Raw genomic sequence first — 13,217 nt, forward strand, 5'->3', positions numbered from 1 at the left:
AAATGGAATATTAAAAAATTCAACTTGGACAGTAAATCGAACATACTTTAGTAGGTACAGTGATAAACTCTGAGTCGCCTTACGATAAAATACGATGCAATATCCTTTGCCTCATTGGGACTCCCAAATTTAATGAAGCCATCCCTTTTACTGGCTATAAAGGGTCCAGCGACCGGCTGAAAATGGTAGGGCTGACACATTTACAACAAAGGTACGTAATACTAGGTTCTGCTATCGGCTTTGTCTGCGTGGAATGATGATGATTGACAAAAACTATCCCATGTCCTTCCCCTGGCCTAAAAATACAAACACAAATCATTTATTGTCAGAAAGTGAGTAATGGAAATGATGTTCATGTTACATAAAGTGCGTCACAATCGGCGGTATTTGATGGCGTAGAATATATTGTTTCTAATGCATGTCTTTGAATATAATGTTTATGTCAAAATTAGAATTATTAATAATTTAGGTGAATGTCAAAAAAAAAGTATCTCTATACTTAATTTCATCTAAAAGTGTCCAGCAATATCAGCGTGAAGAGGTAACAGACAGACAGACAGACAGACAGAGTTATATTCACATTTGTAAAATAATATCTTCTGCCTGCAACTTCGTCTGCGTGTAATGCTGGATAATGATTGATAAAAACAAATGATCGCCTCAAATTATCTCCATACCAAATTTCATCTTAATCGATTAAGCGCTTTAAGATCCCTTCACGGTAATATGAATTTATTAGGTAATAAAATGCTAGAAATGAGATACATAAAATTATCTGCGATCTTTTTAGCTAAAAATGCAATGCATTATTAAATTTCGTGACCAGACAATCAATTGTTGCCTACCCAATAATTAATTACCTTGATTTTGTATTTTCGTGTACCTACCTACTGTAAGGTTTCGAAACTTTAAAATGAAAACTAAGCAATTCCAACCCTGGAGCCCTTTGAAACTCAACCCAAAGGTTGTTCATTTCTGTCAATATAGTAGGTATCTTGAGCCCGTTCATTCCCGCCCCTTTGATCCGTCTGCATGACTCCGATAATTTAAGACAGACACATTTAATGCCAGATGCCACTCTCGGCTAATGCAGTTTTAAACTTTACGAAAGGTTGACGATGACGTTAACTACATTAGTAAATTGGTAAAGTTTTTAAACAAGTTATTTATTTAGAAACTCCAAAAAAATTTACAAATTGTACAAGCCGCGTTAGCTAAAGACGCCGGTTTGAATCGGCCTTCACCACTGGAGGACTTCGTCACTTTTTTAGGGTTCCGTACCCAAAGGGTAAAACCGGGACCCTATTAGTAAGACTCCGCTGTCCGTCCGTCAGTCTGTCTGTCACCAGGCTGACTCGTGAACTGTTATGGCCAGACAGTTGAAATTTTCGCAGATAATGTATTTCTCCGCTATAATTTAACTACAAATACTAAAAACAAAATAAAATATATATTTAAGTGGGGCTCCCATACAACAAACGTGATTTTTTCGCCGTTTTTTGCTTAATGGTACGGGACCCTGCGTGCGCGAGTCCGACTCGCACTTGGCCGGTTTTCTTTAATATTTGACATTGACATCTATTTTAGTTTATAAATTGTTACAAATTATACCATTTATTTAAGAACTTTTCCCTTGTTTAATTTATTCTGCTAGTTTCATAAATTGAATTGTACACCACTGTTACTTCTAATGGGTTTTATATCCGATTTTTGAATTTCTCGCAACGGTTTATCCGGCATCATCTCCTTGGCAATAACATTCCGTCTTATCCTTGTCCTAAATAAATAATACCTACCTATAATAATTCCTGCGCGTATTTTCCTTTCTAGAATTTCTTTATAGAGCACGCTGACGGTCTCTTGAATCATATCGAGATCAAACGGTATGAATGTTGCAGTCAAAAGTGTGAACTGGTCAAAAGAACTTTTAACCGACAAAAACAGGCAAAACTGCTTTTGACTGAGCATGTTGGTCAAAAGTAGTTTTACCTGAAAATCATACCTATTTCTGGCAGCAGTTTCGTTTTTAGGGCGTAGCAAAAAAAAAATAACCCTAACCTACCTATCTCTGGGAACAGTTTTGTTTTTAGGGCGTAGCAAAAAAAAATAACCCTAACCTACCTATTTCTGCGAGTACTTTTGACTGATAGTAACAGTCACAATTACTATTAACCAATGATTTTCAGGCAAAACTACTTTTGACCAAATTGCTCAGTCAAAAGCAATTTTGCCTGTTTTTGTCGGTTAAAAGTTCTTTTGACCAGTTCACACTTTTGACTGCGACATGAATACTGAATGGCCTATAAAAGTTTTCTGCGTTAAAGCTGTGTGCACTGTGCAATAAGATATAAAGGCCTATGTATTAATATCATTTTTCTTTTAAAACGCATAATATGTCTTCCGTAATACCTATAGGTATCATGAATTTGCTGTAAAAGTCATGCACTAACCTGAAAATTACAAAGGAAAAACTCATAACAAAGCATATTTTTCATATGTTTTGAAATTAATATCCTGGACATTGAACACACTAAAGGCCAGGCCACGACATTGCGCGACCGGCGGCGGCGGCGGCAACCATAGGTGGGAACGAAAGGTCCGATCGCCGTGTCTCGCTCCAAACTATGGCCGCCGTTGCCGCCGCCGCGCGATGTCGTGGCCGGGCCGAAAGGAACAAGTTCCTAATAAACCACTCCTATTTTATTTGGTACGCTGAACAAGCATTATATTGAAGTTCTAAATGTTAATATACTGTTACATATATGGGAATTTACGTTTTGAAATGTGGCTACGTTTTCTAGTCTCGTGGCTACGTCTCCTGTAACGGCACCCTGGTTTCAAATATTTTAGTGGTAAATGTATTGGGAATTTGGGACTCAAAGACTCGTTATATTAATACTTTAAAATATTCCCACAACTTTTAACTAAGCATACCATAACCCTAGACAGTTAGGTATTGTTAGTCAAAATACCTATAACTTTCCTTCATGAATTAAACTTTTCCCAAGGGTTTAGTAACCGCTGAAAACTATGCTCCTTTACTACATTTTGCGTAAACAAAAACAGTTTACCTATGCAATCATAAAAGCACAAAAACGGTGCGTAACAAAAGTAAAAATTATGTACCATTAGATTGAAAAGAAAAACGTATAAATTGTATTTGTAACTAATATGTACATATCACCTTATAGTTTTAAAGGCAGAGGAACCTTTTGAACCTTAGGGCAGGCATTGGGATTAAAGTACAAATATACGTACAGCTAGCAACTGCAGAACGCTTACTCGTATTTCTACTAAAGCTTCGTTGCTGACTGTATCGACACAATGTATTTTAGCTACATTTAGATTAGAGTTTTAGATTTGTATTGGTACCTATACATTTCACGACTCTTTTCTTTCCGCACAGACTCTACATGCAGTTGTACTAAAACGATCTAATTGGATTCGTAAACCATTAATACTTAAGTAATTAAACTAAGTAGAGTCAGAACGTGCAAAGGATTTCCGAAGTATCTTGATTTTTTGACAAGTAGCCTAGCATAAATAATTGGCGGGTGAAGTGTGCCCTCGTCCTCGGCCTCCCGGCCCAAGGGGGGCCTCGCGCGAGGCCCCTTCGAGCACAGTGAAAGAAAAGGGCCTCGAAGATGCGACTTCGCCCACGGCTAGATTAGTTCACGCTACGCCACTGAAACAAATAAGTAGGTATAGTCTGGCCAGCCATCGTGTCTCTTGAAAAATGTGCAGCTACTTAAGAATCTTATATCTATGCGTCGAACGAACGTTTACCACCCCATATTTTTGTATATGTAGTTTTTAGGTCGATTGGTAGGTATATGTAGTTTGTGTTTGAATTAAACTCTGATATTATGTGGTTAACTAACAAAACGATAACTATGTCACCTTACATTTACTTTTAATTATAATCATCCAACCTCGATTAATTAACAAGAATAGCTTCCATTTTCAAACCTGTTTCGTAAAAAAAGTCGTTAAAAGCGCTTCAGGCTTTTCAAGTATAGTTTCAAATCAGGGATAATGGAAAGTAAACAAGCACTCAACGACACGGCTCCGACACGACGTGTTCAAACAAAGGATATCCGGAAAACGTTGCGGGGTTTACTCAACCGCTTTGTCCCTGGGGTTTTAAGACGGGCTCATTTAGACGATGCGAGAACTCGCATGAGAGTTTCATTACATTGCGGGTTTTGGTCGGTCGGTTTAATTGGACGTAACCAACAGCCCGCAATGTAACTAAAATCGCATGCGAGTTCGCGCGTCGTCTAAATCAGCCCTTAAGAAGCACTTAGAGCGTAAGATCTGTTAAAGTATGTAGGTAACCTACTTATCTATACCCTGTTTGCATCTTATCCTTATTAGGGACCAAATATCAAATTTAGGGTGTATCGAATATTCTGAATCGTACCTACTCATAAATGTATTGGTGCTGTATATCGACTTTCGTACAATTTTTCTATACACGGTGTATCTCAATACGAAACTATTGGGAGCCATTTTTAATTGTTCAAATTGTTTTTAAGTTAAAAAAATATTCATTATAGGTATTTCTATGTCTGTATGCGTAAGACTATATTTTCGCCCTTATCCTTATGTTTTTACAGTATTGACGAGATCTTTGCAAATTAAACAGATTTTTACAAAATTATCATGCATGTAACTTTACACTTTTAATAATGACATTTTTATTACTTTATCTGTACTTTTTTTGTTGGTTTAAGTGTGTTTTTGGAATTTTAATTATTGACATGTCCGGTCCCGCTGTTATTGTATAATTTTAATTATGTGCATGTATTAGTTTGTAAGATTTTTCTAACACAATATCATATTGTTATAGAATAGAAATAAATAAATGAAAAAAAAAGAAAATCATATCATGTTGCGTGACAAGCGTGAAATAAGGAGAAATAATATAACGTCCATCGTAAAATAGGAAGGGATTCAAGGCTTAGGTCAAAACTGACATCATGTGCCGTCGTCACTATAAATGCTGTTTCCGAATTCGGAGGTGTGAGGCATTATATGTACTTACTATAGTGTCTACAGTAGTAATATTACTCACAATAAATTAGACATCCATGTAAAATATTGTAGGTGCGCCTGTTAATATTAACGTTTAATTATTTATTTTAAAACTTAAATCAGTTAACAAGGCCTATAATACATATTATCATATATGTACCTTATAGACTAACAAACAAATAAATATCATAAACTTAAGAACTAAACACTATTTTGGCGACAGAACAGCGTTGCTCCGTTTAAGGCCAACTTAAAATTATTTGTTCTGAATATGACTTCTACAACTACGTACTATGTTGTTTTATAATAATAGGTACTTTTACCTAAAGTTTAAATAATACAATAAGGCTGGCTGTGATAATTTTATCTGTAACTAGATATGGGCCGAATATTCGGTAATTATTCGGTATTCGACATATTTTTCAATGTATGTATTCGGCCAAAGGGGTCATCCATTAATTACATCACACGTTTAGGGGGAGGGAGGGGGTCAAGAAAATGTGACATATTGTGACAAGGGGGAGGGGGGAGTCACAAACTTTGTGACGTCACTTTTAACTTCATCAGTAACCGAAAATTTATTTAAATTATTTTATTCGCTATACAGTTAAATAACAAGTTTTTGAAACGATAATCGTTTTAATTAGTTTAATTTTATTTCTTAATCAGTGTTGGGTTATAAAATTACTAATATTTCTTTTGTCAAAAATATTTTGATAAAATATTAAATAAATAATTGCCGATTTCGTTGAAGAAATGTGACGTCACACTAGGGAGGGGTTTGCCAAAAGTGACCAAGTGTGACAAGGAGGGCGGGAGGGGTCAAAAAACCTAGAAATTCGTGTGACGTAATTAATGGATGACCCCAAATAGTTCGGTTCAAACTGCCGAATATTTACCGAATAAACAAATTATTTTTTAAGGGCGTCCGCTAGCTGGCGCAGGTGCACTTCGCGGTCAGGCATGAGACGGTTCCGTTTTACCATTCCCAGCCGGTCCAGAGAGTCCAAAACACAAGGAGTGTAGATCGCAGACCCGTATGAACTTGTTTTCAGCGTTTTAGGCAGTTTTAGCCCAACCGAATACAATATTCGGCCGAATATTTGTATTTGGCAAAGCCCATTCGGCCCATCTCTATCTGTAACCCTTAGATTCCATTGTCAAATGATCACAATATTGTATGAGCCCTTGCAGACCGGACACCGGACTTGCCTTTGTCGCGGCTGTGTCTCAGCCGTCCCTTGCCGTATGTGCATGTCTACACTTCTACAGCAATGATATTATATAACTATAGATAGGTTATACTCATACATAAGGAGCACAAAAATCCCTACTAATATTAATACCGTAAAACGGGGTGAACAGAAATCGCGGGGTGAATAGAGAAATTTTGAACTTTTACTTTCAAGTTGTTATATTTAAAAACGTACATCTCTAAAATTAGATTTTTTGGAATGCGTATAAAGTAGACTATTTGTTCTCTACATTGATACCAAAAGAACTTAATCAAACTGCCTAAAAGTTAGATTTTTTTGACTCTAAAGTAAGGTCTCGCCGAGGTAAGAAATGAAGCCTGTCTGAACTTTGTTCTAGCGGTAAATGTTTTGACATTAACTAAGTAAAAGTTAGCTAACCTGATAATATAGTATCTGTAGTACCTAAATAATAAATAATATCACTAATTTTCTCTATAATAAAGCATTTTTTTGCAAAAAACCAACAACAAGCAAATTTACGTGATAACGGGGTCAGTGGACACGCATATGGGGTGAACAGTTACGCCGTAGGGGGTGATTAGATACAACAAAGGGGTGTAAAGACTCGCCTTGGGGGTTAAAAGACACGAAAAAATAATTTTGTGTTAAATAGCTGTTTAACAGATATATATATACCATTTGCCAATAGATTAGCCACATAATAATGACCAAATTCGATGCCTATGACAGCTAAAACTTAATATTTCTATTCACCCCTTTCTTGTGTCTATCGACCCCGTTTTAAGGATATGGAGAAAACAGGTAGTTTTCTTTGATTTTCTCTGAATTGGGTAGGTAAAAATTTATTTCACAAATGCAAAATTGAAGAACTAACCAAGACTCAAAAAATTATATCAAAATTACTACTTTTATCATTTGGATTATTGGCGAAAATCGTCCATGAAGTTGAAAATCGTGTCTTTTCACCCCGTTTTACGGTATTATAAATTCGATTGTAACTCTGTCTGTCTTTTACCTCTTCACGCTTAAACCGCTGAACCGATTCAGGGTGCGTAGACAAGATGCCAATCGCTTACACTCCGTAGCGAAACGCAACTGTCTCTGTCGCACTAATATAGAAGAGTGATAGAGAGAGATGACTACATACGCTACGCTATGGAGAGATAACGATTGGCACGTAGGCTAGGCAGCCAAATGAAATTTGGTAAGGAGATAGTTTGAGGCCCGGGGAAGGACATGATAGTTAATAGTTATTTTCACCACACCAGCTGGGAAAGGCTTAAAGCACTTCATAAACGGATAGCAAAGTTGCACTTTGTTATCAGTAATTCAATTCAATTCTACCAGCAAAAATAAGAAAACAACTCAAAATTTGCTTTTGATTACTTTGCCTCACATGTGAATAAAATGCAACTTTGCTATCAGTTTTTGAAGTGCAAAGTAAGCCTTTCCGAGCTGGTGAAAATTATATTTTCGATTTCACCTCATTATCAGAAAGTCTGTTAAATATTGCCAGAATATGTCGCGCCACTTGCACCATTCCACTAACCCGGGGATAACCGGTTAAACCTGGAGTTACCATGGTTACCAGTACAATATGACACTGGGTTAACTATTTAACCGCTTAACGGGATAGTACAAGTGGCGCCAAATAAAAATCTGTTGTTTAAAAAACTGTTCACTTTTGTGTAAATATCTACCTCATATGTAGGTACCTATGTATACCGGGTGTGGCCTGTAACATGAGCAAAAAAATAAACTGTAGGCTGTACTCCTCATACTGACCAACATTTGCTCAGCGACTTTCAAGAATAACGTGTTGTTTGATTTTTATTACACTTTAAAGTTTATTCTAAGACGCAATATATTGCGAATTTGTTATGTTTAAGGCGTGACAAGCAACGTCAATCACAATAATATGGCGTGGCGATGGCGTCCATTGAAGATAATATTTATTTAGTATGAAAAATAGGGAGTCTAAATACTTCATAATTTTTAAAAGTTGTTGAACAAAAGTGTCACCGTTTGAGGAGTACAATCTATGTTTTAATTCTTTGCTTATGTTACAGGCCACACCGTGTATATGTACGGTATTGTACGACCTACATGTCGGACGTTGGTGTTGTGATTTGTGAGTGACGGGCCGGGTCTCCGGCACTGTGGACACCGCATTTACTATTGTTTAATGTAACAATATGCTTTCGTTTTCATACCGTGTTGCTGTTTCTCTACCGATACGCATAGTAAAGCTATTATTTCAAGTAACAATAGAGTTTTGAATTATATTTCCGACGTGTCCACAAAATTTTAGTCTAGGCAAGTTATGTAGGTCCCTGTTGTAATATTTTGACAAGATAATTATAATGTTTACATATTATATATATATATATATATGCGTTTATTTTTCACCACAATTCGTTGACTCGCTAACTAAATATGAATTACACGAGTATTTATGACATTAATTACTAAAGTTAAGGTTAGTTAGAAAAAAACCTAAAGATTTAATTTTATGCTTCTGAGTCCTGATGCTAATCTTTCCTTACCTATATCTTTAGGTCACACTGTCCGTTACAGAGATCAATTGGGTACTTTATTAGCTCATAAAGTGGAGTCCAGACGGGGTGATCAAATCGACCGATTTGATCAGAAATGAAATTGGCCATTTCCAATTTAATCACCAATTTTAGATTTATGGTGATGTCATAGAGCCCTCTAAATTGAAAAAATACTGGTCAAGTGCGAGTCGGACTCGCGTTTCAAGGGTTCCGTACATCAACCAATTTTTAACAATTTTTTTTTCTACGTGAAACGTGATGTTAGTGAAACGTCTTGAAAAACCCGAATGGGTCAGATCTAAAACCAGACGTAACATGTAGTGTTACGGCGCGGTGGGATTCAGGCATCGGAGTTTTTGTCGCATGGTAAGACTAATAGCAAGCTATGGAGTCGACATTTGCCATAAATGTAAACTCTTATTCATACTCATACTCATTTATTTAATTTATCTTAAAATGCCTTTAGAACGGTCGGTCGTGTATATTATCTTAGTCGAATTATATAAAAAAATATTTTTCTATTACATTATGATTTCATAACTTCAACTATTTTAACATACAACTATAAAAACTACATCGCTGCGAAAGACCTAATGTCATGTAGGTACTGACCGCTGATAAAATAGATTAGTATTTGTCATGTGTCAATCACTGGTGATTGCAAACGTAGTAGTTATTTATATCCATAGTGTTTTGTATACATATTATGTTCCTCTCGTTCTTGTACCAAATCGCACATCTGATTAATCTTTCCAATTTCTCGTTGAAATAAGTATGAAAGTATAGACGGACACATGTTGAAAAGTAAAATATCTTTCAAGTAAACAACTAATCAATGACAGTAGTGATAGAATTAATTCATAACTTTTTTAATTGCGGAAGGTTATTTTCTTAGGTGACAGTTCCATTCACTTTCGGCTATATTGCAACAAATGAGGTTTAATAAATTAAACTCATATACGCAGTAACTATTTAGTAATCTGTTCTCATATTAAATAAAATTAATCATGAGTATGAGTATGAATAAGAGTTTACATTTATGGCAAATGTCGACTCCATAGCTTGCTATTAGTCTTACCATGCGACAAAAACTCCGATGCCTGCTTATATCTCTGCAACTATGCAAAGTAGCTTGGATAGGAAGATAACATGCCGAACAATACAAGTGTCCAAATGCGAAAACTGAAGGCAGAGCTCCGCGTTGAGCTGAAAGCTCTGAGCTTCCCTCTGTGGGCTGAAATTCGGCTCTCATTGACATAGAAACCGAAGTTGTTGTTTTTATGTTTTTTGATTGAAATAGATTTTGGCTAGTATTGTTATGGTAACCTATGAATTTTAGACGATTTGGAATGAAAATTGTCGAATTACGAATTTAAAAATAAAAATGTATGGAGCAGGAAAAAGAAATCAATATTACTCAAGAACCACAAAACAAACGGTAATATCCTCGCAGGTGGTTAAACTACGAATTATTTGTAATTTTTTGGCATACTACATATATATCCGTCACCGTTCCGTTAAGGGTTCCGTTTTTTCCTTTGGAGGTACGGAAAAATGCCCCAAAACGAAAATACTGGCGTCACACATTGGTATACTTGCGTCCGCACTCCATTTTATCGGTAATATCGGTCATAATCAGCGGTTGAATTCGGCGAGCCAAATTGGCGTTTGCGTCCGCAGCCGCACGGCCTGATTCGATCGGACAATTTAATCAGATTGGCGAAAAATTTACTCGTCTGGACACGCCTACTCATCATTATCTCTAAAATTTTAAAGATGAACCAAGTGAGAACCAAAAAGATAACTCGTCAGTCGTAAACCGATAGACTTTACTCATCAAATTGGCTCAAAATTATCAACCGAATTCTTAATATTTCTAAAACTATTTAATGAATTGTTTGCTGTTGTAACAGAAATCTTCGGAAGTTGTTAAAACACTTTAGCTAAATACGGTCTGTTTTTGTTTTAGCGCCTACCTGAAAGATGACTTCGCTACACTGCCTTATCTGGAAGTGGGTTTCAATAGGGTAAGTACACACCTATTTTTTAGTAGCTCATAACGAGTTGACCAGTACCTATAGGAAGACCCCTCATCGAATCGCTTTTGGGCCTTCCGGTTCCATAACCCCTCGATCGACCTTGCCCATGTTAGAACTTTTTTGTATTTTTTTTAATAAATAAATATTATAAGAACATTCTTACACAAATTGACTAAGTTCCACGGTAAGCTCAAGAAGGCTTGGCTTGTGGGTACTCAGACGTCGATAAATATAATATAAAAATACTTAAATACATAGAAAACATCCATGACTCAGGAACAAATATCTGTGCTCATTACACAAATAAATGCCCTTACCGAGATTCGAACCCAGGACCATCGGCTTCGCAGGCAGGGTCACTGTACTAGGTAGGGTTGCCAACTTTTTTTTGGTGGAATATAGTCTTTTCCAGAATAAGGCATCAAAAATATAGTACATTTCTAAAAAGTACTTTTAGATAAAATACTAAACATGAGTGTAATATACGTTTAATCGGAAATATAGTATTTTAGCGTACTATATATTTTTCCAAAAGTATATAGTACAGAGAGCCAAAATATAGTACAATACTATATAATATAGTACGGTTGGCAACCCTAGTACTAGGCCAGACCGGTCGTCGAACTTAATAAATATAATCCCCTATACTACGTTTATACCTAATTTCATTTCAATTAGAACAAATATAAAACTAAAAATATTACGGAAAAAACTATCCAAAATCAAAAAACTTCGAAATGGCATGAGGTATATGTACCTCGACGAAGTGGAATATAAGAACTTCGCTTCCTTGCGTTCACTCTTTCGAGAATTTAGACTTTTTTCCCTGACCTCACTTTAGCATTCTTATCGATTGTTATTCGCTTTTCAATTTTTCAGTGTACCTACATCCGCCCATAACAAACGGGTACAATAATTAAACTTTTAATGTTAGGCGGAACAAACTACGTTTGAAATGGCGATATTTTTTTATTCCTGCTTTGAAATGTAGTCAATAATCAGAAATAACAGAAATTACGTATTTATGTTATGCAAATATTTGCTTTCTTAAAAACTTGTTCTCCTCGTAATAAGCGTACTTGTTGTACAGCTAAATATTAATTTACTTACATAAAACTTGAAATTTTCTTTCTTCTAAATAGAAATGTAAAATCCTTACTTAATTATAATATTCTGGTATTAAATATCGTAAAATGGGGTGAGAAGGGATGGTAGGGTGAGATGGTATTTTTAGTTCAGAGTTATCACATTGTTACGTAAATGCTTTATTCTCTTGAGAAGTCAAGCTATTGTAATATTGTGTAAATTCTAGCAATTGTCCCATCTCACTCAATTCCTATCCCCCCATAACCCCGACTACGGGGTGAGCTGGGATTTCCTACTATTCTGTGTTTATCGTTGAATCTATGTAATGAAACGACAGATTGTCATTGAAAAACTAAAGTTCATACTACCGGAACACTTTTCAAGTCAATGTGCCACATATAAAAATAAACTTTTATTGAGGTTTGAACTTCAGATTTGTCCCAACTCACCCCATTTTACAGCACCTACGTAAATAACTACCTACGCTTATTACTTTGCCTTTCAACACTAATGACTGGTGCCTTCGACTTGATTTGATAAAAGAAATTGAAACTTTGGTAACCTGCCTACTTTACAGGCATTATGCCAATTGGAATTACCCTAAATTACGGACAAAACACGTCTTTACAATTCGGTAAATTCCTTTCTCCTTGTTGGCTTACATTTCGGAGTTGTTACAAGGGATATTTTATAATGGCGACATTGAGAAGTCTATGTCTTCTGTAGGTACATAATTGTAATGTTATTTGTTAGACACGCGACCTAAACTTCATAAGTATCTATGCTTTTTCATTGAGCGGTTAGATACTGACATGACCTACCTAAATTAGTTTTTAGTTTCGAAGATTTTAGGTACATTCGAACCCCAGCTCGTACCAATGAGTTTTTTAAAACTTAATGTATGTACGTTCGTACATTCATCCCAGTTTTGTGCTACTTCTATAGTCAGAAAAAGTAGTTTAAGTTATCTCGCCATTGCCGACGAGGTCTGCCGGATCCCTGGTATAATACAAAATTAAGATAATGTAAAGATATCTGCAACCAATAAGAATGGTATTCTCCTTAATCCCAGGTGATGGTGGAGACAGTGGGCGCGACGGCGTGGTGCGCGGAGGTGCTGCAGGCGCGAGCCGCAGCGGCGGCGGCACGCTCTCAGATCGCCGCCATCGCCGCGCTGGCCGCCGCCGCCGACCGCTGCCGCGACCTCGTCGCCGTCACCGACGACCAGCAGAGGATATTGGTAAGCTATAAGCTTTATGGCGGAGACACTTTTTCTCGTG

The 13,217-nt window shown here is 36.4% G+C and overlaps 1 protein-coding gene and 1 long non-coding RNA gene across 8 annotated transcripts in view; one reads left to right on the forward strand and one right to left on the reverse strand.

The window, feature by feature from the left end:
- Positions 1–13,217, forward strand: part of LOC134798250 (high affinity cAMP-specific and IBMX-insensitive 3',5'-cyclic phosphodiesterase 8) — a 205,699-nt gene that overhangs the window by 173,961 nt on the left and 18,521 nt on the right. For all 7 annotated transcript variants that reach the window (XM_063770636.1, XM_063770640.1, XM_063770638.1 and 4 more), the window contains 2 exons: positions 10,782–10,839; positions 13,010–13,177. In XM_063770636.1, the coding sequence (XP_063626706.1) occupies positions 10,782–10,839; positions 13,010–13,177 (226 nt within the window). The remainder of the gene's footprint in view (positions 1–10,781; positions 10,840–13,009; positions 13,178–13,217) is intronic.
- LOC134798273 (uncharacterized) overlaps positions 1–13,217 on the reverse strand; it is a 683,132-nt gene that overhangs the window by 140,864 nt on the left and 529,051 nt on the right. The window lies entirely within an intron of this gene.

Source organism: Cydia splendana, chromosome 16 (assembly GCF_910591565.1).
Source record: "Cydia splendana chromosome 16, ilCydSple1.2, whole genome shotgun sequence".
In the NCBI taxonomy this organism is placed as follows: domain Eukaryota; kingdom Metazoa; phylum Arthropoda; class Insecta; order Lepidoptera; family Tortricidae; genus Cydia; species Cydia splendana.